Below are 24,255 nucleotides of genomic sequence, written 5' to 3'. Positions count from 1 at the left end.
GAAGATGACTGGTATTAATGACTCCTGATAGAAAACATGCTTTCAATTTTGCTCTCTTGGACAGCATAAGGATTCACATGACTTGTACTGACAAACTGTAAGAAGGATAAAGAACAAACACAAGCAGCTTCTGTTCAGCCAGCAACACAAAGCTGTAGCTGTGCGATTGAGAACTGGGCAAACTGAAGTGCGGTTGATTTGTTGCACTGTGGAGATGCAAAAATCATGTCAGAGAAGGCCAGATAGGAGACACTGAAGCAAAGAGTATCATATGTCTGTACAGGTGGGGGAAAGCAGTTGTCTTGGAAGGGAAGATTACTGGACTGAGATAAAAGACAGTGAGCCCAACAGTGGCTACAAACATTATTTCTAGTGTGGGGGGGGAAACCACAGAAGACTAAAAGCAGATGCTGCTATAACCATGACTCATTTGTGATTACATATGGCAGAGAGGTGGGTGTGCATGAAATAGATTAAACTGGAGTAAGAAATAGAGTATCTTTCTTTAAGTTACTTATGAAATTCACTGCTGTGGAAAGCCTGAGTATCCAGTGCATATAGTTCTCTGTTTTTTGAAAGGTAGATGCTGGCTAACTTCCTGGTGGGTAGCACTTGCAGGTGTGCAGTCTAGGGTATGTAACTGTGGGCGTGTAGCTATTCCCGCTGCTGTGATCATGCTGTCTGCTTGCAAGATGCACTCTGTTCATACAGAGCTTGGACAACGGTAACTTTGTCAGTTCATGCCCTGAAAAACTCCTCTGAAACCCATGCATGCTTTTATGCTAATGGCATTTGGTGAGGGGATCTAGGATTAGTTATTCTGCCCTGGTACTGGCAGAACAGTTTAACCGGAGTGGTATTGCAAGGCAAGAGGTTGTCAGCCTTCCCCAGAAGGCAGGGTGGTAGATCTTACGTCTTCCCTTGCTGCAGTGGCCTGGGAAAAAACTACCTTCAGTTTGGGTCGAGAGGTTCCTGAGCTGGTCTTGACAAGTGTGAGATGCTCTTACATATGTCTTGCTGGGTATGTTGCGTGATGGATATTAGTATATATGTGGATATAAATTCCTATTTAGTCTTTCAAAGCATTGTATAACTTAATGGATCACTGAATGAGAAGACCTCCTTAAACCAAAGACTTTTCCCCATTTCTTGGGCATCATAGCTATGAAACAAGGTACCAGCTCATGGTGGTTTTGGTGCCTGGAGTGCTTGTGTGTGCTTAGGAGCTAACTATCTGAGCCTTGAGGAGACCCACAAGTGTCATTGTGGTCCTCATCAGACTTGCCTCCTCACTTCCTACACTGAATCAGAGGTAACTTCGTGAGGCAGGAACCATCTCAGCTCTGAGTTTCATCCCATGCTTTGCATTGCACTGTTTATTACAACAAACAACTTCTTGCAGAGACTGAAATTTATGGGGGGATGAAAGGAGCAGATGCAGAAATGCTGACCAAATTGGGACTAGATTTTATTATCACTAAAATTGTTGTTACTGCAACTGTCTGTTTCTCTCTCCATTTGAACTTGATAAGGTCTGGCTGAGCATCTCCAAAAACGTGCAGTATGAAGATCTGGCAAAAGCTTAAATGGAAGAATTATTTTTCTCTTCTTTACTGAGAATTTGAAACTGACTTCCTTAATTGAGGCAGACTTACTGAATTTTTATATTAAACCTTTAGATAAGACAAAGTTGGGAGGGATTCCATGTGTACTAGAGGACAGGCTCAGAATTCACATGGTTTTTGACAGCCTGAAATAGTCCAGGGGAGTAAAAGGGTACAGTGCAAGAGAGAAACATGTAGTGTGAGGGCAACAGCGATAAACAGTGGAAATGGAAAATGGAGGGGAAGAAATAGTAGTGTTTAGGTAAAAACGGAACAGAAGACTGAAGCTGAGCACAAGATGAATGTGACTCAGCGTCATGTTCTTGTGAAAAGGCAAACATCCTCCTCAGCTATTTAAACAGAAGAGTGTACAAGACTTGTGATGAGACTGGCTTGCTATTTAGGAGAGGTAGTCCGGGTCACCACCCCAGGTGAGAAGCAAATAGTCAAATATGAAGAGAAGAGACTGAGAAGGAGAAAATCTACCAGCTGGAGCACATTTCTGTTTTTAAGCTAAGTGGCCATGAGGATAAGTAAAGACTATTGTAGGAAAGGGTATTATCTGCCTTATCTGCCATGGAAATTGAATACAAGGAATAACATGCTTAAGTTGAATTGATGGAGAACTAAATCAGTTATGATAGAAACCCTCAAACAGTGTAGTGCTGCAGCAGACTTGGTTTTTTTCACTGGAAACCTAAGAACAGGCTACACTAACCTGTTGTAATAGGCCGGCACCTAGTACGTATGCTGATCTCTGGTAGAGGCCTGGATTACATGGCTTCCTCAGGTCCCTTCCAGCAAGACTTGCAAGGGGGAAGCAAGGTGAAGCTGTGTAGCTTGCAGAAGTAGCTGTGTGCTCACAGAAGGCCTTTTGATCTGTTAAGGTGGCATTTCCTCTTTCCTCTTGCCCTAGTGTAGTGGCCCAGGCATGCTTGGCTGTTACTCAGAGTATGGTTGTTACTTGGATGTACTATGGTTATGAGTTGTGTGTCTGTGGTATTGTATCACTATTCAAGTGACTAATTCTGGGCCTCTTTCTGTGTGTTTAACAGTTAATGTCGTTATGTCAGGGATGCCGGATATAATACTACCCAAGTACTTGTGAGGCTAGCAATATTGTACTTAGAAATGCTTTAGTTGCTGCATCATTCAGTAGCGCCTAGGTCTGTATTTGCTTTTTTCCTCAAATCTCTTTGAGGTATGAAGAGCCAGCCTCCTTGTAGGTGGATACCAGCACAAACCACTGTAAAGCGTGAGGATGGATGTGCGGAGGAAGACAGGCACAGGTCAGGAATAGGCCCAGCTAAGTCCCTGGTCCAGTCGCCTGCAGTAACTGATGACCATGGAACAGATGTCTTGGCAGGCTGGGGCAGTGCAATGTCTGCTCCGTGTTTCTCCAGTCCACAGACTGGGTATCAGAAGGCTGTTTCTTTGCTTCTTTTTGTGAATTTTGCAAAACTGTTTCATCTTGCAAAGAGTACTGTTGGCTCTTAGGTCTTCTCTTTTTCTGATATTTATCTCAAGTATGATTATAGGGTGACTTGTCTATGATGCAGCTGCATAATTCATCCTGCTCTGCATTTGTCTCTGTGTTTGTTCTTTCCTATAAAATCTATTCAGTCTTCAAAGAAATATTGAGATCAGGGTAACAAGCTGAAAGTCACCAGGTCTCTTCTTTTTCTTGGAAAGTACTTGTTTTTTTCAGCTTAGGTTGTTACCTTGAACTTGGATTCGCTTAGGTTCTTGTTATGGGGCTCTGAGTATTTGAGGAATAGAAACAAAAATGTGTACTAAACTGTAACATCTGAATTATTTATGTCTTTGTCTCTGCCACAGGTATTGCAGCTCCTAGTATTTTGTCATCAGACTTGGAAACTTATTCTCTTACGAGCCTCATTAGTTGTCCTAAAAACTAAGGCAAAATCTTTGCCTCAACAACTGAATCACTTCTAAGTTATCATGAATCTGTGTCCTGAAAATTGTACTGACCTTGCTTCCTTCATCACCTTCCTCTCCATTTTATTTTGCAAAAGAACCTTTTGGCTTGTTCTGTGCAAGGCACAGCTGTTTCTGATTAGGAGGTGTAGGAGTATAGCCAGAAGTACCTAATTCTACAATTCCACTAGACTGGGGTAAATACAAACCACTTGGAGCTCTGTAAGTGCAAATTTGAAAATGACTTGCTTTCTGGGACAGATGGTGGGTCTAAAATATTCAGCTGTGGATATTTTTGAATTGGTACTGTAAAACTGGGCACCAAATATGAAATTGTTCAAGGAATATGAAATGGACTTGATACTGGAAATGCTGTTTTTGAGATGGTATCAATTTTTAACTTTTTCTGTTCTTTTGATGTTGGCTGTCACTCCCTGAATCAATGCAAAGAAACTAAATGAGCATTAGTTTCTTTCTAAAAGCAGCTATTTGTATTATATGCTGAAGTAGAACCATTTGATAGCATTTTATGGACAGATATAGAAGTCGAGTGAGTCAAATGTTAAAATACAAACGGTGCCTTTTCTGTAGGCCTTTTGCTGAAAGGCTGACTTAAAAAGGAGAGAAGGGGTCTGTGTGTTGACCTGGAGTGGCTTGATGTTAAGCAGTGTGCTGCCAATTGTTCTAATGTCCGCTTTCTTCCTAAGATAAATGAAAAATGGTATTCTTTCTTTTCAGGCTGAAATGGGCAGCTAAAGGGAGAATGCTTTAGCACAATACTTTAATCAGAAAAGGAACAAGAAACAAGTATAACAAAAGCTGTTCAAAACTTTACTTTGAAGCTTTCCATTTCTAGTGAATCCTTTTAATCTGTATTGTAACCTTTTCCTAACCTGCTCTTCTCTGCTACAGCATTTAGTTTCTCAAATTGTTTCGCTTCCTAGAATCCTTTGCCGTCATAAAAACGACCATTTCTCCTACATCTTAATATAGATCCTACTAATACTTCACATTTTAACATCATATGCGTAGCCTTTATAAACTTCCTTTTTTTATTCTTCTGAGCTCTGCTGGACACCAGGTCTCCACTGTTTGTGTTAAAATTGCAGGTAGTCTGGGGCAGGAGTTCACTGTTGAAATTTTGTTTCTTAGTAAGTCAGGCTTTTTGTGATTTTTGCTCTGTCCCATGTGCCCAGGTCCATTCCTGTGGGAGATGGTAAATGTCTTCCAGATACTGAGTTCTTACCTACCTTGTATGAAAATAGGTGATGGGGGTGAGAGCCCTTTGAAGTGCTCCTCCTGAGAGATGGCTTGCTCAAATTCAATCCTCATTAGACAGAAAACTTGTAGTGAGAAGAGCCCGTAGGGTCTGACAACATTCCCTGCGATGAAAAAGCCAGTTGATGTTGAGAGACAAGGCTATGTGAAACCAGGCTATGCCTGTTCTTGTGTTCAGCATCGCATAGAGAAGACAGTTGGTACTTCTAACATACCAAAGTGATGGCCAGATGCCCCTCCACCCACACCTGCTCCAGCTGATGTTCCAGATCTGAGTGTGTGGGAGATGTCATATGTGAACAACTGTCACACCCACCACAACATCAAACTTGAAGCATCAAAAGGCTGGAAGGAATGTTGTGCACTTCAATAGAATTTGTTTTGGATCTAATAGGAGTGGTTTTTATCTGTGGGTTTGGTTATAACATGATTAATCAACCTTCAGTTTGGATGATTGTAGAAGTGTAGAGGCTAATGCGCCGAGTGATAGACCAAATTCCTTGCATGGAACAATTAAAGAATATTTTCCCATCTCCTCCCTCGTCCTGTGGGTGGTGGTGGGGATTGGGTCTCTTCTGTCTAGTTCTTCCCCTGTTTACAGTTACCTTGGACAGCCTTACATCGACCAGGCATTGATTCTAGAGGCAGGAGGATGTAGTCAAAAACAAGTGGTAATATCTATTAAACAACATGTTATGTTTGTATAAGCAGTTTAGTAAGTATATATAATATAAGCAGTGTATAAGCATGTCTGTTGTTTTCCCCTTGAGGCTAGCTAAACTCACTATTTTGTATTGTAGATACTCATACTGATGGAGCATGAACGCTTGCTAAAAAAAGGAAAGATACAAATGTGTTTTAAGTTTCGCTTTCTGTGACCACTGGTGTAGGCAGCTATTGTCTGTAACTTAGGGAAAGAGAAAGTAATCAAGCTTATAAACTCAAGAAAAAACTAAGTCATTTGTAAGCAGTGTCTGTAAATTCACCTTTTGCTGTGTCTTCAAGGACTCTGCTATACATCTCACTACTCATTCTTTTATAGCTATTCTTTTTTTGTTACTGACTCCATCACTTGACACTATTGTACTTCGGCACTAACACATTTGTTGAGAGCAACACTGGGCTACAAGAAACATGCTTACTCTCACAAACATTCACTTCAGTGTAGTGTTGGGCTGGTGCCCAAGAATAACCTAAACACTATAGGTTGGAGTTAAGTATCTGCCTCAAAGGGTCTCTGCTGCACTGGAGCCTGAGAAACCCCAAAGGAGATGTCAGTTAACTCCCTAACTGTACCTCTGAACATTTTTTCACAAAATTGATTTTTGCTTTGAGGTGCAGACCCCCTTCTTCAGGAATAGTAACCTTTACATGGGTTACTTGGAAAAAAGGTGAAAACGATTGAGCAGAAGCATGCAATGTGAGAGTGAAGAAGACCGCACCGCTAGCAGTGCTGCTGAAGCACTTGGAAAAATAGCTCTGTGTGGAAGAGCAAACCCACATCCAGACCCATGCCTGTGTTTCACTTTTCAGCTGAACAGCAGGAATTGACCAAAACTGTCAAGATAATTAAAGTGAAACACAACAAAGATAAACATGGGCCAAATGAATAATCACCAAGGAAAAGCAGTTTGGCTCTGTGAAGCAACTCTATCTGCTTCTTATAAGTAAAAAGCTTTCAGTGCAACTCTGGAGCTTCCTGTAAAACAGCAGCCACGTACTCGTACTGCCAGCCTTATGCATTGTCATGTATTACCCTCTAAAGAAAAGTTATTTGAAACATCTGCCTTTCTGTATCCTCAGTCCAGTTTTTATATTTCTTCTGGAGTAAAAAGCATAAAGTGTGCACAGACACAAGTCTCCCCTTGTCTGCAAAGAAGACTTTGCTTGCCTTTACCTAATTTCCAGGATGAAAAAACTATAGGCCTTTTCTTGTCATCTTCCTTGGCCCTGTTCCCTCATGATGGATAAAATTCAGTTGTGTGCATGTCTGTGGAAGGTGGATTTAAGAGCAATCACAGGTTAAGTAAAGCAACCTCAACCATGAAGTCGTCCTGCCTACTCTCTTGTAGTACATTAGGGAGTTGGCCACTTAAATGATGGAGGATTTTTTTTTTCCTAAGGCATCTAGATATCCCTTTGGGTATTTATCAAAAAGCACAGACTGTTTGCTTTGACTTTATGAGGAGCTTAAAAGCCTGACATAGTTGCATGCCTGAAATTCAACAGCAAGTTGTATGACTGGATTGCTCCTTAAAAATGGCATTTAACTAGCTTTTAATCGACACTTTAAATACTTAAAGCAATAATTGCGTTGGTATCAGATCTGTGTATGAGTCGTAAAAACTAACATTAAGACCCATGATCAAAAGGAAAAACCTGTGTTCCCTGAAGAATACATGAGTTGTAATTTGCTTGTCAAGGTTTGAGGAGAGTGATCAGAGTCTATTGAGTGACAGTTGCGAGGCCCTGAAGGGAGGATGATGAGGCTGCAGGAATGACTAGAGGAGGGAAATGTCTTTCTACCATAAAAATTGTCTTTTCTAACAGTATGCATATTGCAGGCGCAGTCTTGCTTATAGGATTAATAATTTGAATGGCTGACTGCACAATGAGTGTGTGCTCTGGAAACTTATTTCCACAAAGAAAAACACAAGGCTGTTAAACGTCCTTTTGATTTGTGAGTGATGCAAATTAAAAGTCAAGGAGTGTCAAGGGATGTTAATAAAGTACATTATGCTTTGAATCCAGGGAAGCATTTAAGCACATGTGTAAATCCAAGCTTTCCGTGTATGTCTATGTGATACTGCTTTAATGATAGAGTACAGCAACATGCTAAAAACAGACCAACATGGAAGCTGTTATACCAATGCCAAAGGACTTGGTTGATACCACTGCTCTCCTTTTACAAGAAAAACAAGTTTTCTAGTAGGGACAAAGGGAAAGGACTCAATTTGAAAGCATACTGGTTATACTGGTGTAAAACCCACTGGTAGGTCAGGCCTTCCTGGAGCTGATGGGATTCAAGCACGCACTCAGCGCTGCTGAGTCAGGATTGTGCACCCCTATCAATAGAAGGTTTGTTTTGAGCAGGTACTGTGTATCTGTGTATATTTATCTATAAACTATATAGGTGTGCTACTGTACTAATAGATCACATACACTATAAAACATACACAGAAATAGGAATTAAAAAGGATGAGATAAAGATGAAAAATATTAACAGTACAAAAAATGTTCTTCCTACACTAGAATGGATTGTCTTGTGCACTCCCTGGGGTGGTGGCACTGTATGTTGGACAATGCTTCTGTAGGGCCAATGAGAGGATCTTGATGCGACGTTCATCTCTGGTCAGGCAGACAATGCCCAGCAAGCAGGGCTGTGGCCATCTGTGTCCAGCTCTGCTATACGCTGCCTCAGACCAGACCCAGAGAGAGAATTTCTGTGAAGTGGCTTGGCTCTGTCAGCCAGGAGTGCTACCAGACCTAGTATGTAGCAGCGATGCAAAGCAGTATGTTCACCTCCTTCCTCTGTCTTTTCTCTCCTTTCTCCCTCCTCCCCAAATAAATAACACTCTAGCTTGCCTAAGGGGCTTAAAATTTTGATGACAGTAGGTTATAAAAACTCCAGGCCCAGCCTTCCTAATAATCTGAAGGCTGCTTTTTTTTTTTTCTCCTCTCAAACATCGATGGGGTTATAGCACTTAGGACACAGCAGAACCTGGCCCTGAGGGAGGAATGTAATCAATTCTTGATGTGGAAGGGAAAATGCTCCTGATTCAGAGCAATTCGCAGTTAGTGAGGAGGAAAGGAGCCACATCAGAGATGATGGAAGAAGCTGATGGGATTGAATGAGACGCAGCAGGTCTGTTACTTTTCTTAATTTCGCTTTATGAGGCGGTCAACATAAATAAAGTATGAACAGAGAGAAACATTGCTTAAATGAGAGACCTTTGTGAATATAGCAACAAGCGGCTGAAGAAGTGGAGGGGCTATGCAAAGGAGCAAATCTGTCTACAATATAAAAACAGCTCTAGCAGTTAAGTCGGGAAGGCTTAGGAAGCAGGAGGCTCCCTGTGGAGACAGATACTCTTTTTCTTTATTTGCCTTTCTATTCCTGCACACGGAGTCAAGAGAGCAGGGAGAGACTTAGCAATCAGAACTTGAGGTTTTCAGATACCCCTTTTCCTATGGGGTTCCATATTGAAAGAGTGATTAAAAACCAAATCAGAAAATGAAAGAAGGTCTGGAAATGGATGAGCATATTTGTTCTAGTACCAAAGCTGCAATTCTCCTGTCCTGGCTGGAGGAGCAGCATAGGCTGACCTCTCCAGGAGGCCTGAGTCGACGCTGAGGCTTGTGACAAATGAACACTGACAGAGGCAGTGCCTCAGTGAGGGCATGGAGGGACATCTCGGCTTCTTAGAAAAGGCAGCTGTACAGAGGCAGAGAAGCCTGGATGTCAGTCACAGTGAAGAGATGACTTTTGCTGTGTGAGAGCGGAGGCTTCCTTAAATAACCTTCAGTCGTTTGTTATTTAAGTGGAGGCTGTGGGGCAGCTAGAGAATTGAGTATTCTTCATAGGAAATGTGGTGCTAGATAAATACTAATGTGGCACTGAGGAGGAGTCCTCACACAGATCTTGGGCATTTCCTTTCCAGCAAGGACTGGACGAGGGCAATACAGGGATTTGCAACAGCAGTTCTATGTGTGTTGTCACGTCTGCCATGAAATTACAGTGATTTGGTGGGGCAGGTGGATGGGCTATGCGGAGGAACACATTTTTGCCTTTGCTTAACTGCAGAAATATGTACTTAACCCTTTTGGTGGTTTGTTTTTAAGCCATCAGAATTTAAGTCCACACTTCAGATTTTGAATGCCTCTTTTTTATGTTGAGAATGGCTGAAGTACCAGGAGACTGCAGGAGAAGAGGCAGAGAATACAGCTTTCAGCATTTCCATGTAATATTGCACTGACTTCAAAATGAAAGAGAAGTCTCCAGCTGCAGACCTCCTTCATATGTAGTTCTGGTATTTGACCGCTGCTTACCTGATAACTAGGTACTCCTTGCTAGAAAGGGATTAGTAGAAAAGCAACGTGTGATCGTATGACTGCAGACGTCAGTACTCTTAGTTCGCAAGGGCTAGTGCTCCGGAGCAGTGCTCTGAAACTGCAGTTGCACACTTAAAGAATTCACTCTAACATAAACCTTACCTCGCTCATCTCATCACTTAGGTGAAATGTCAAGAGAACAGGGAAGAGGTATGGCAGAGTCTTAAAAAAGCAGGAGGATGGGAAAGGAAAGCAACAGAGGACTGGAGCCTGGGGAAGGTCAGGGTCAGATAGCAGCAAGCAGGCGGGGAGGGCTGGGAATCTGCAGAAGGGAACAAAGGAAAACAGGACACAAAGCCCAGTGCCAGCCTGAGGCATGGTAAACCAGAAGCAGGGATGATATGATTAGGCTGAGATAGCACAGCCTGTCAGTAGCGGAGGGAAGCGTTCAGGGAGGCTGACTCCCAGTTCCTTAACTCAGGAAAATATTTGCTCTGGCTTGGTGGGCAGGCAGGTTGGAAGGGAAGCACCACTTGTCTTTGTGCGGTAGTCACAATTCAAAGCCATTGTTTAATGGAAACTTTTCCAGTTACTTGTCACTGAGTAAATACACTCCTTTCCATCATATCATAAACTAGCCTCATATGGAAACAGAAGCTTACAGTTTTTTCCTTTAAGAAAATTAACTTTCCCAGATGACAGCGTGCAGGATGGAGTAGGGGCCAGGGTTTACAGAGCAAAAACATACACTCAGAAACTTCCTTACTTCTATGTAGTTAAAGTATCGCCTTAAACATGACATTGTCTGTGGCCTCTAACCTGTCACAGACTTTTGTTCCAGACTGAGATTTTTCCAAATTGTAGAGGATTAAGGTCTAGGATATTAATCCAAAGATCTGTTCCGAACCCTAGTGTGAAGCCTGTATACTTCTGTGCACTTTTGTATGTTCGGGTAATGCTTAAGAAAAGAAAAAGGAACATTTTAAAAAATGCAGCAAATGCTAACTGAATGTAAGAGGAAGAATGCAGCTAGTAAGTGTGAGCCTTCAGTTACTGAGGTCTCAAGCTATAAATGTCCTAATCTGTGGTTACAGAACGGGAAGCTATTATTTCTCTTCTAATAATGCCCAGAAGCCTCTGTAGGAATCCTCAGTGTAAAGTGCTTGGCACTTTACGAACAGAAGGATATGTTTTGCAGTGGTTGTTCCCATGTTGCTAATTTAAATTTACCTTGCAGGTGCATCCTGCATAATTATCTGCAGATTTTAAGGAACTAATGTCTAGGCCTGTTTTTTATGCAGCAGAAAAATTTATTGGCTTTTTTTTCCATCCCACTACTAAATATGACACAGGATTCATCACCTATGGCTTTTTTGGATGTGAGCACATCATGAAGTTCTTTGAAAGTCTCTGCTGTATGAAATCTGTGTTGCTGCTAGGTCTGAAAGGAGAGATACAAGCTACTTCGTTCTTTTATAAGCTGAGGTATGTTCTTATTGTGATTAAGTCCTGCAGGTCTTTCAGCATTTATTGACTGTGTTGGCAGTCCCCAGGAAGCATGGAAAAGACAACCTCTGGGTATATTTCTGATCGCATTTTTAGGTGATTTCTGTAACTTGGAAGTGCATCGAGTAGCATGGAAGGGAGGAGGAAGGGCAAGCTTGCTCTCGAGCTAGTCAGCCAGGAATGCATTGGTCTCCAGGTATGTCAGCTGGGAACGTTTTCCAGTGCTGAGTTTGCATCTGGTGTGACGGATGTCTAGCAGGAAGCATTGCCTGCATGGTGACCAAGTCTTTTCCCTGCCTGATCTGAGGTACGGCAGAATAAAGAGCGAGGTTGCATTTGAGAAGACAAACTTTGGCTCCAGAGTAAAGCACCATCTCTCCCGAAAGGCTGCGGAGGAGCACGTGATGTTCTCTGCAAACTTTCCCTCCATGGCCTGCTTCTGCTCCACTTACCAGCCGCTGTGCATCCCAGTGCTGGCCACGGGGCAGGCTGGGGCCTGGCCTGAGCAGTGAGTCCTGCTGCTCAAGGTAGCTGAGGAGAGGTCGCAGGAGCAGTGCTGTGTTGCTGAGGGTCTGCTATTCTGAAGTCCCACTCTTACTTCACTGTGCTGTTGAGCTCTGAGTTGTGCTTCTGGCTTTCTGCACATACAGCTCCCTGAAAGCCTTCCCTGGAGGTACGGGGGTTGGTAAACAGGTGTGCATCACCCTGGAGTCAGCACAGGCAGAACAAGTGGGAAATACACCCTCTTGTACAGATGATTGCATTTTGTTTGCACTTCGTTGCTGAAGAAATGTTCTGGTTTCTTGAAACTGAGAAGTTGTGGGTTTATAGGAGTTGGCCCTAGCAAGAGTTGCAGATACATGATCTCTACTTTCATCTTTCTAGTTAGTAGTCCTAAGAAAATACCTAGATTCTTGTCTGCCCCTAAACCTAACGCACCAGCTCCTTCTCAGCAAGGAACACGTTATTTATAACTGCATGTCCCAAGGCTTTTGAGGGCGCTGGGGTGGAACAGAGGGAATAAAAAGTGGTAAACTTACAAGTTTAAAAGCAGCTGTGTAAATGAACATGTATTATGATCCTCTATCATGGAAGAGAAGTGTCTTCAAATGAGGGTGTCAGTAACTGAAGTGTTGATTTATTTTGTTCTTACAGTCTCTAAAGTGATGAGACTTCCTTTGCCTCCCTGTTTGGGGTGAGCACAGCAGAGAAACCATGTCTGACTGGGCAGCTTCTGAAGCTCACCTGGAAATGGATGTGCACGCTTGACTATGGAGAGCACTATGATCCCAGGGAGGGTGGTACAGCCCAAAGGAAGCAGGCATGGAAAAAGAGCCTGAATATCATCCCCTAGAGCCCCTGGCACCAGCCTCCTTGGCCAGATTCCAGTTTTGGAGCTCTTCTAGCTGGGCTGCAGCAAGAGCCCCAGCTCCGTGCCTGGTGCAGCATTGTGCTGTGGCCCCATCACCCTTTCCCAAGCGGGTGCAGCAGCAGGAGCTTTGTTCTGCACATGGGAAGCAGCATTGAATGCTTTTAGGGCAGTGGGCTTACCCTAATGGCCATTCTGCCTCTTCTCCAGGAAGAGGCTGTAGCTGCTGGAAGCAATTTCACAGCCCGATACTGTAGCCGCCTTAGCACATGTGGGATGGAGATGAATCACTGGAAGGTTCTGTGCTGAAATGAATGTTCTTGCATGAAAGAACTACAGGTTGTCTGTAAATGCTTTGCTGAGCTGTCTGGATTTCCAGATGATCCTTTTTTTTTTTTTCTTTTACATTCACACTTTGAAAAAAAAATCAATTTCTGAACAAAGCAGAAAACAATTTCCTCATGAGACTTGTTCAAAAGTGAGAGGTCCATTTTCCAGAGGCATGTGTGTGTTTTGCATGTAAATGCAGGGGTTGACATGAAAACTTTCAGCATCTCATTAGGTAGGTCACTTGCATATTGACCTTTACTTAGAAAAAATAAATTAAATGTCCTGATGATTTTCATGAAAAACATACTAGCTATTTTCCCTTCTTCAAACACAAAATCTCTCCCTTTACAAAGGGAAGGTCCTGACATCGTATTACTAATGTGGGAAAGGAGCAAGTTGCTTGCAGGTGATGATATTTGCGAACAGCATGCACTAGAACTGACCAGAAGCCCTGGAGAGAAAGATGTGAAGGTGGATTGCATCAGCAAGGGTTCCCTGTGCGAAGTCCTCCCCATGGGGCCATCCCAAGCAGCTTTCTGGGATTTAGCAATGGAGGTCACTCTGCTAGTAATGGAAGTTGTGCTGACGTAATTACAAAGCAGCAGATGATAGATTTGTGTCAGAAAAATGCGCACAGCTGCACCTACAACCAGAAGCATGCAGCTCAGTGATCTACCAGAAGCCTGTATTAGAGATGATGCATCAAGTCAGCGTGTTGATGGTTGTCTCTGACCTGCTAGGTATGCTCAGTGTCAGCTGGGCTGCCAGGAGCAGCCAATCTGCTCTGATTGAGTATGGTAAAATGTTAATAGAAAACTGCGGTGGATGATTGCCATGGAAGCTGCTGAAGCAGGAATTCCCCTGGGAAGGGACAAGCGTGTTCAGTCCCACAGTCAAATGAATAATGGGCAAAGTATTGCACGAGCTCACACTGGTACTGTTTCAGCATGTCTCTGCTGCTTTAAAGTGTTTTATTATTATTATTTTTAACAGTTTTAACGATAAGATCCTGTACCAGTGTCCAGGAGGTACTGTTGGATGTTGATGATGCTGATCGGTAGGTTGTAAGATCTCACCACAGAAATAAAGTGTATAATTAAAGGTGTCAGCCTTACCTGCAGTGGGCTTTTTAGTCTTTCTATTTCACTTCCCATAGCTTGAAGGCTTAAAAAATGATGGTAAACAAAGAAATACCCTTAATTAAATGTTTTTTCATTGTGGCTTAAATCCACAACAAGCTTCACTTCCGTGGAAGGTTGCCATAACATGTCTCACATGTGCTCGTTTTCTGATCAGTGCTGTTGGTGGCACAGCGTACGTTCAGTCAATGGGAAGGGCACGAGACCTGTCTGCTTGTTCCTCTGAAGATGTCCAGAACCTTAACAGCTTTCATGCGGTGTCTTATCCCACGCAGTAACCTGCTGAGTGACAGCCAAAACCCTCCACCATCCCACCTGGCATCCCAGTCCTGTTCTTGCCACCCCACTGAAAGCTGGTTTGGGCTGCCCCAGGCAGCCCTCCTGCCTGGTGCTCCACCCTGGGCCACTGTCACACGGAGCAGGAGCCCCTCTTGTGCTGGGGGGAGCAGGGGCATGGCTTTACCTGTCCCATGCTGGGTTGGCATGCTACCCTTGGCTCTCAAGGTTTTTGCTGTAATGCTGAAGAAAATGAGGTGGGAACTTGGATCAAGTATGTAGCGGCTTGCATTGCAGGAAATGCTTAGCTGAATTTTACCATTTAGTGTAAATGTTACTGTTTGTTGAATAAATACATTCTTTGTTTAACTTGCCGTAACTCAGTGCTGTCTGGTGGGGAGGCTGGGGAGTGCAGCTGGCCTCTCCCCACCAGAGTCAGCACGGAGCCGCTGCGTGCAGCTGCTTGGGGCCAGGCAAACCTGGGCAGTCCTTTCTCACTTGTCCTTGGACCATTTTAGACCCAGCTCTGCATTCTCACTGTGGATAGAAGTTGGCATACAATGCATGGATCGCTTTACTGCTATGAGGAAAATAATCCTTTTTAACGCTGGAGAGAGAAAAGAAAGTGCCCTTCCACTGAAGCTGTTTGACATGGTTCTTGTGCCTATGGTTATTACAGGCAGACACAAAGTCATAGGCAAATGCTTGCTCATGGAGCTTGGAGTAACGCAGTCAAAGCACGCTTTGCTAAATAGTTTGGAATAAATTTGACTGAAAACAAATGCAGAACAAAAAGGTGTGTGCTACTGAATGCCAAGACAAGGTATAAAGTAAGTCTCTGGTGGAAGTGCTCTAGTAAAAAATCATGCAGAAGCACAGGCTTCTGAGAGTCTAACAAGAGACCCATCTTTGGAAGGACGATGTCCAATTTTTTCATTCTCATATAAGAAAGCCCCTGTAGTCTCTGTGTTTTTTTTCCCCTTGCATCCTCATTAGTTGTCTCCGAGCTCCAAGCAACTCCACAGCATGGCTTAAGTCTTGGTAATTTGTACAGAATTCTCATGCTAGGTTGTTCTAAAGGGAAGTAAGGTTCATCTACCAAAATAACAAATGCAAAAATTCTACATGCTGCAAAATACGGGTCATAACCACAGCTGATATAAATTAAGGTGACTCCTTTGGCTTGGCAAAGTAGAGTTGTTATTGAAGATCTGGTTGCTGGTTTTTAATAAGATGAATTAAATACGTACATCATGATACGCTGCATTAAAGACCTGGATACTTTGCTGCCAAGTTTCTGCAGGAGGGCAGTATCCAAAATAAACTGGAATAAAATACAGAAGAGAACTGTTATATGCTGTCACTTCAGGCTGTCTTGACAGGTTTGTCATAAGGCTGTCAGACTGGCTCTGGTTTGAGAATGGTCTGATGTACATTTCTTCCAGGCCATTAAGAACAGAGCTGATATGAAAACTGATTTTTCTGGCAAGCCAGATAAGCTCCAGTGCTTCCAAAGCTTACGTGAGAGAACTTAGCATGAAACAGAAGTTCTGAAAAAAATTAAGTTGGGAAATAAGAAAACATTGTTTTTGATTTTTGTTGTTGGTTTTTTTTTTTCCCCAGCTCTTTATATTGCTCTGTACTCTTTGAGAAAGATGAAAATTTGTTTAAACTGTCTGCCATATTTCATCAATTGACACTTTCCATAAACACATCAGGATTTTTTTTGATGAATGTTTGTTTTCTGACAGCAATTCGCCATCAGCATTTTTTGACTTTCTCTAAATAAGACCCCAAAATCACGTTTTGTACTTTGGGAGAAGTAACTTCACAGGAATATAAAACAGTCTCTTTTTGCTTGGACTTAGGATGAAGGAATTAATTTGCTTTTCAAGCCCTGCTCTTTGAAAGCTGGGCCATATGTCAGAGGAGAAAATACTTCCCAATTGCCAGAAAATAACAGATTCTGGTTAGACTTGTTCATTAGGTATGTGTCTGTTTATAATGCACCTAAATGTGCTATCTTTGTACTCAGCTACAAATTCGTAGATTTTTACTCAAAGAGGACAATAATATGACTTCTAAATCACTAGTTTCACAAAGTGATGCTTCCACCACTAAGGTGCATGATTCAGGAGTCCAGGGGTCTGCCCAGTTGCTAATGAACTTAAATTAAAGTCAAAGTCAAGCCTGGATTAGCTCTGTACAAGATTTGTTTCCAAACTATACGATATTGATTGGTATACATATGTTAATACCTCAGCCCGTCAAGGTAACAGTATATTTTGTCATGAACCTCAGTGACGCCTGGAATGAGAGCACTAAGTCTTTTGCACAGCAGAGAAAAAAGAGAATTTTTTTTCCACAGCCTTTTTTTTTTTTCACACATCTGATTCACCCTGCCCCAAATGGCAATGCTTCTGACCTCTTTAAAATTTGTATGTTATGTTGTGAGCACTGATGGATTAAAGTAGGTTTTGAAACTTTCCATCTTTTATTCTGAGTCTATGAACTCTGAGCTACTAAATAACTGACTGGTAATGAGAACAGGAAAGATGGCAAGGGATAAATTAACCTATTAAAAACGTGCATTCAAATTACTTAATCCTGCAAACCAGGCAAGTAGAGAAGCGCTCAATTCACTCAAAGTTCTTTTTTTTTTTTCTGAAGTCCCAGTCAATGAGGAAGGCCAGAAACACTGCTGAGGTTGGAGCAGTGGGAAAAATACAAATGGCAGGGGCTCATACAAGAGAGACACCGGAGGTTCTGGGAGGATACCGGGGGGCTGCCTGAAGGAGGGTCACGTAGATGCTTCATTTTAGCTTATTTTTTTCCTCTTTTTTTTTTTTTTTTCTGCAACGTGTGTGTTTGCTGAGAAGTTGGCTTCTAGCAAGGCTGCTGCGCCTTGCCCTGAGCTGAGCTGAGTCAAAACTTGCTCTGCAATGCACGCAGTCTGAGGGCGAGGTGCCAGCCTCTGCTCCACAGTCACACCTCCGGGATGGAGGCTTAAATGGCTTTGCTTGCTCAGCATTTTCATTTATTTTGAGTCTCTTCTGATGATTTAAATAGCCACGGCCCTGCTGGTTGGCTTTGGCAGGGACATTACTTCTGAGTGCAAAACAGAAAGTGGAACCAATCTGGTCAAAATGGGATCTAGTAACAGTGGTGACTTGCAAAGTGGCTGCTACTGATTGCACATGCAAGTTTTTACTGGTAGTCAAAGTGAGGAGGAAGAAGGAAAGTATGTGTGTACACATTGCATCGTAATGGAGGAAGATGTGCTTTCATGTGCTTTTATTTTTCATTAGCTCTGAAGTGGTCCATCATTTGGACTTGATGATCTTTGAACGTCCCTTTCAACTCAACTCTTCACTATTCTATTCTATTTTGTTGAGTTTCCCATTTGGAAAAAAAAATTATCTTGTGGAAAACAGAAAATAGAGGGTTCCATTTAGAGGTAAATAGCAACTAGGCTTTTTACTCTAGCGGTAGGGGGATGGTTGGACTAGATGATCTTGGAGGTCTTTTCCAACCTTAACGATTCTGTGATTCTAAGATCATATTATTTCCCATATTCTGCCAAACACGATTTAAAGCAGGCCCTGAGTGCTAGTGATGGCAGGAGTGCTGCCCAGCCAGAGGTTACTCAGTAAAGCTGTGATTCCACCTGGGTATGCACAGACCGCTCAGTCTCGCTGCATGTTTGGAAATTCAAGAACACTTTTGTGCTCTGACTCTGTGACAGATACTGGAAATTCAGATTGATTTTTAAAGCAAAAAACCTGACATAAATAAATATATACTCCATATACAAACTCTAAGGAAGGAAAGAGAGAAAACTCTAAATTTGATATACAGTCATAACTGTATATTCATTCTGAATGCCTGAAAAATCCTGCAGATTTTTTTCAGTTTATTGAGGTCCCATTCATTAAAAGAAAATGGAAGACTTGTCAAAGCCACTATTTTGTTTGACTGAATAAGGCTTTGAAAGGTAAACAGTGTATATATAGAACCGTGAGCTTATTTCATATCAGTGTTTTCTGGTTAGTTGTCATTTAAGTCAATGAAGAAGTCCTTAAAAAGTGCGAATTCACTGTTTAGGTTTCTTACACAGTTTCCTCTCTATATGGATTATATTTGTGTACTTAGATGATCATATTTAAACAATTTATTTTAGAGTAGTGATTAACTATGCAAAACCCAATTCATGTTAAAAATTCAGTTCTCTTCCTACAAAAACTCAATGTCAGTCTTGTTTTTTATTGCATATCAGTAAATTATAAATCAAGTGTGCTCACTTGGCCAATAAAGGCTGTTTTTTAAGACAATAAGATTATACAGTGGCTTTCAGAATTATATTTAGTCAACAATTAGGTTGATGACTGAGTCAGAAAGTGATTCAGCTCACTTCTAGAGCTGTGTGGGTTCTGCAAGGCAAATGGGATACCAATCTTGCATATTTATTTCAAGAAGGAGAGCAGACAGGAGATGCTCTGTGCAGATTGGAGCAGATCTGCTGGGTAAGAAAAAAAAGTGTCCTATCCAGCCTACCTGGCAGTTTCCATAATCACTTTTCAAGGTAAACTTGTGCCACTACTGAAAATTTCATAGTGTACTAAATTACGTTTTTGTGCTTCTGACTGCTTTTGACTTCCTAAAAGTGAAATCCAGCGCAGACCTATTGTCTGTATGGACCTATCTCAAGACCAACATATTTCACTTCGTAAGACCTAATGCTTTATGAAAGCATTTTGGTTGCAATAGGCAAGACTTATATGAAATGTTACCCCCCACTTTCAGCTTCTGCGTCTAAAGACAAGAATTTAAAAGCTACCTCTTTTTACTACCGGGAAGATTGCCTGGGCACTGGAGGTGAATTCAACAGCTACTCAAGGCTTCGTATATAACTAGGAATACATCCTGTGCAGTGTGTTGTTATCAGAAAACTGTATCTGTTGTAGAATGTCAAAACTTGATTAAGTTGTGGGGAAGGAGGGAGTGATGTACTATAAGTCATTCATGCACAATCATTTGTAGAGCATTTTATGCCAGCTATAACAGTCTAGAGTGTGCTAGCAGAATATAAATCTCCTGATCAAAAGAAAAGAACTCTTTGTAACAGGCTTTATTATTGCAATAGCAGTTCAGGTTAAGTAAGTATATTTATTCTAGCCCCATAGTTTTCAGTTGATACTGAAAACCTTTTATCATTTAAGCTGAAATTTCTGCTCTGCCTTTACCAGACCATGATTTGTGTGGAGTTCTTACTCTTGTGCTTTCAGCTGAACTGTTTCACTTCCAGTTTCTCAATCTCACATATTTAAAGTTTTCTTTCCAATTTTAATTTATGACTTTCCCCACTGTACTTGGAAAAACATTTTTTTTAATTTTTTTTAATGCTCTCCCTGCAATCTGAAGGTTTATTTCTTTGATGTCTTGGTGTCATTTTTGCTGTACATCTAGTAGCTTGAGTTCACCAGATGGTAGCCAAATATTAAGGCTTAGAGCAAGTCCAAGCACAGAATTTGTGTAGTTCCTAAGCATTACTGTTCCATGCAATGTTTCTGCAAGACGTAGTTGTTGCTGTAACTTGGGATGTGAACTGAAATTGGGTGTACAGAAGAACGTGACCTAACCAACACATTAGAGGGTCTTTGCAGCTCCAGATCACAGAATGGCAAAACTCTTGCTCAGATTCAGCTGGGAGAGCAGATGCCGAGACCCAGTCAGCCACCCGATACTAGGAAGGCTCTTTTCTGTTCAGCAGAACTTTAAACAAGGAACTGCTTTCTGCTTTCCATCAGGAAGAACATTGTTCGGATGGTCCTAAGACTGAAGGGAGTCCGTTAAACTAAGGCACAATATTTATGGTATCCAACTCTTAGTGTCATGACCATTACCCACAGCTGTCCTGCACGGGGATGTAGAGCTGCTTGCTCTTAGCACTGCCCTGTCCATTATGCCTGTCCGTGCTGCCCCTATCAGGTGCATCGATTTTGTGTGTTTGGCAGTGGCACAGCTTCTGCAGGAGAAGAGGGAATGTCCCTGTCCCTGCAGTCCTTACCTGGTGACTCAAGCACTGCCACGAGGAGCATGAAAAACACTACTTTTAAAATTGAGCTTAATAAGCTTATGGAAGGGATTAGAGAAGGTTGTAAGGACTGGTGTCTGCGTCCCTGGTATTGCAGGCGCGATGTTCCTAATTCGACTTAATGTAATCTAGTGTCTGGCTGGATAACCTTGTTACGCTGATACAGAGCTGCCAACCCTTAGTGCCTCCTTTGGAGTAAAATAAATACTTGAAACCTGCCACAAGGTGCAGGATCATTTAAAAGCCAGACTAATGACAGCATAGGACTGTGAGGCTTATTCCATTCTGTGAGGAAGAGGACCAGGATGTGCATTGTAATGCTTAGAAATATTCCGTGTGATATGGGATAGTGAGACTAGCCATGGAGAGGAAGACAGACTATACAGATCTCCTGAGGAGATCTGTAAGATGGTGGGTACAGTTCCAAAGCAATTAGCTGACATGCCATCACTTTGGCATGGTTTTCAAAATGTCCTGACTGAGTAGTCATTACTTTCTGTTGGGTCTACACAGGTTAATTTTCTAATGGTATCCGAAGTAGTGTATTGACCCGAAGTAGTCATGTCTGAGCTCCGTGTGTTTCCACTGCAACTGTGGCAAGGGAATTAATTCAGATCTGCATGTGCTAATTCATGTCAGATACTCAAGTTAATCCTGCTTTAAATTGCTAGTGCAATCTGAACATGCCTTGTGATGATCAGGAGTGAGCTTATCTTCCTTTCCTACTTTTGTCCTAGGTCCAACACGAAAAATGCCCTTGACTGCCAGTGCCATGGACTTTTTTCAACTCTTTGTCCCTGACAACGTGCTAAAGAACATGGTGGTCCAAACCAACATGTATGCCAAGAAGTACCAGGAGAGGTTCGGTAGTGACGATACCTGGATTGATGTCACCTTGACAGAAATGAAGGCCTTCTTAGGCTATATGATATCGACCAGCATCCACCACTGTGAGTCCGTTCTCAGCATCTGGAGCAGCGGCTTCTACAGCAACAAGAGCATTGCACTTATCATGACACAATCACGATTTGAAAAGATCCTGAAGTACTTCCACATTGTGGCCTTCCGCTCGAGCCAGACAACGCATGGCCTCTACAAAATCCAGCCTTTCCTGGACTCTCTGCAGAATGGCTTTGACTCTGCTTTTAGACCTTCACAAGCCCAGGTAAGAGTTGACCTGTTGGCAGGGAACATGTAACTACAACCTACATGCTCTAGGTTGTCTTGCTATGACTGAAAACGCAGACCATAGCTGCCTGTGGAAAGAGTTAGGACTTGCACTCCCAGGGATTGCTAGGAGTGACCAGCCTTGACCTTAGTGGAAGGTGCTTGCTGTTATGGTCCAGGCCTTCCTGGGAAGCAGCAGCGCAGCTACCCGCTCCCCCCACTATGGGGAAAAGGCAAAATAGGCAGAGGGCAGGTGCCTTTGCTTGCCGCGGTTGTCAGCCTGTGCCTTGTGCCAGTCTTTTCTTTGATGATGGGTGGTGCTCCCATGGAAGAACTTATTGCTGTGTGTGTATACAACCAAAGTGTCAGTGAACTGGAAATATTTCTGGACTACCAGAAATAAAGTAAATGACTTCAGTGAATTTTCATTTCCAGATACTATTAGGGGCACAACAGAAAGCCATTCTCTAGGAAGACTGCTCTGGAGACTGGGCAAACAACGTAAGAAACTAAATATAGAAACTTAGGAAGCTAGAGGTTGTCTGACTACAGCTGTACAGTTGAAAAGAACTTTGTTCCACTACAAATGAAATCCTTTTGGAGTTGCTGGTCATGTTCAAAAGTCTGGAAAGAAAAAGGAATTAATGTGAAATACGTTGCTGCTTGAAATAACTTTTCAGTCAACTCTATGTTTTCAGAATATAAACTGATTTCACACAGCCATTGGGAAAGGGTGTTATGTGCATCTTCCTTTTCCCTCCTGTTTTGCCATTGAAGCATAGGCTTTTGCCCACTGTACAAAATAAATGGAGACATAGATACATCGTATCCATGGAGGTATGCCTAAAAATAAGACTGGGAGTGACCAGGGAGTAATTTGAGTTTTTCTGTCTATTTTACAGACAATAAAAAAGCATACCTGTATAATCCAGGACAACTCATCTGTCTAAAAAGCAATTAAGGTAGACATGGGAGAAGGGAAGCAGGAGTGTTCTCACTAAGCCATGCTAGCAAGATGCCTTTCCATCAAGACAAGACAGGCTGTTAGAAGCATGGTATTATTGGGACCAAGCTCTCATTAAGATATGAAATCTAATCCTTATCCACTGACTTCAATGGGCACAAGATAAAGGGTTCAGAAATGTGATCACTGTGTCTAATGTAAATGCTTATAATGGTGTGCTGTGGGACATACTGAGAGTGCAAATCCATTAAAGGAAAAAATTTGATTTGCATGTATATCCCTTCTCCCTTTCCCAAACGAGGTCTGAAAACTGAATTGATGAAATCCATAGTGTCCTGTTTGCAGTGATAAAACCTCTAAATTTCTGCAAGTAAAGCATATGCTTGTGCTAAGCTTGGTAAGGAGATTCTACTTTAAGAAAAAAAAGGAAGAAAAAGTGACAGCCCAATTCTCTTCCTCCCCCCTTCACTTCTGTGCCCCCTTTTCAGTGTTTACGTCAGTGATTTCTATACAGCATGTGTCAGTGGTATTGAGCGGAACAAAAAGCACTAAAATACTGCTTCAAAAATAACTGAGAGAAAGAAAAAGGTTTTGAATCTGTTGTTAAAAATAGTCTGGTGTAGCTTCAGTAGCCTACTGGGGGACATTCCAGTCCTGCTCCCAGAAGGAGCCTTGTGCCTAACGCCCTTCTGGGTGCCATCAGGCAGAGCTACACGCTACCTGTCTCAAGGGACGTGGACCCCATCTGCTCAAAACAGCAGGAGAGACCTCTCCCTGGAAATTGTCTTGAGTACAGATTAGCAGACTGCGGTAAACATCAATCCCAGGTTGTCAGACTCAGTGAGGCTAGAAATAACAACCCAGTTGCATAGAAACAAAGGGAAGAGGCAAGGGGAAAGAACTATTCAGATGGGCTTTTGAATGGGCATTTTAGCAAGAGGGGCCCAGGTTTCTGTAGTCAGCAATACCTGGAATCCCATGTTCAAAATGCATTTGTTGCTTAATGTACATCTCCATTTTAAACATAAGACTTTTGGTATCCAGGTGGTTTGTGCCTGAACCACAATCTATAATCAAACTTTAGGCTAATGTCCTATAAATGGCATCAAGCAGAGGAATGATGTGGGCTGTTCAATGCAGCCAGGCTGTCTGGGATCGTAGATGTTCTTGTTACTGCCTTTCTTCCATTGGCAATGTGGACTTGCAGAACATGGGTTAGCAGGCTGCCATGTTTAAGTCATTCCTGTGGACAGAACCAACAGTCTTGGAGTCAGGCAGGCAGTGCATCACCTGCTTTCTTAGTTATTTCTTCTGTAGCTTTGGTCTTTTCCTTTTGAAGAGCTAGAAAAGACTCTTTAATTGAAGCTTCTCTCTCAGATATTTTTTTCCCGTCAATCCCCCAAAAGTGTGCATGCAAAAATGACACTGCGCTTTTTATGAAAGCAGATTGAGGGGAGAGAGAGAACTAAGCCAATATACCAAAACAAAGAAAAGATCTAGTGAGTTATAATTATTTTGCTAAATATACTGAGCAAACA

The 24,255-nt window shown here is 42.2% G+C and overlaps 1 protein-coding gene across 1 annotated transcript in view; it reads left to right on the top strand.

Moving 5' to 3' along the window:
- The window catches only part of PGBD5 (piggyBac transposable element derived 5), a 71,640-nt gene that overhangs the window by 7,486 nt on the left and 39,899 nt on the right, over positions 1–24,255 (top strand). Inside the window, exon 2 of the mRNA XM_066994059.1 lies at positions 21,324–21,751. Coding sequence (XP_066850160.1) covers positions 21,324–21,751 — 428 coding nt within the window. The remainder of the gene's footprint in view (positions 1–21,323; positions 21,752–24,255) is intronic.

This window comes from Anser cygnoides, chromosome 3 (genome assembly GCF_040182565.1).
Source record: "Anser cygnoides isolate HZ-2024a breed goose chromosome 3, Taihu_goose_T2T_genome, whole genome shotgun sequence".
Lineage (NCBI taxonomy): Eukaryota > Metazoa > Chordata > Aves > Anseriformes > Anatidae > Anser > Anser cygnoides.
Note: the sequence above shows the minus strand (reverse complement) of the source record. Positions and strands in the feature narration are given on the sequence as shown.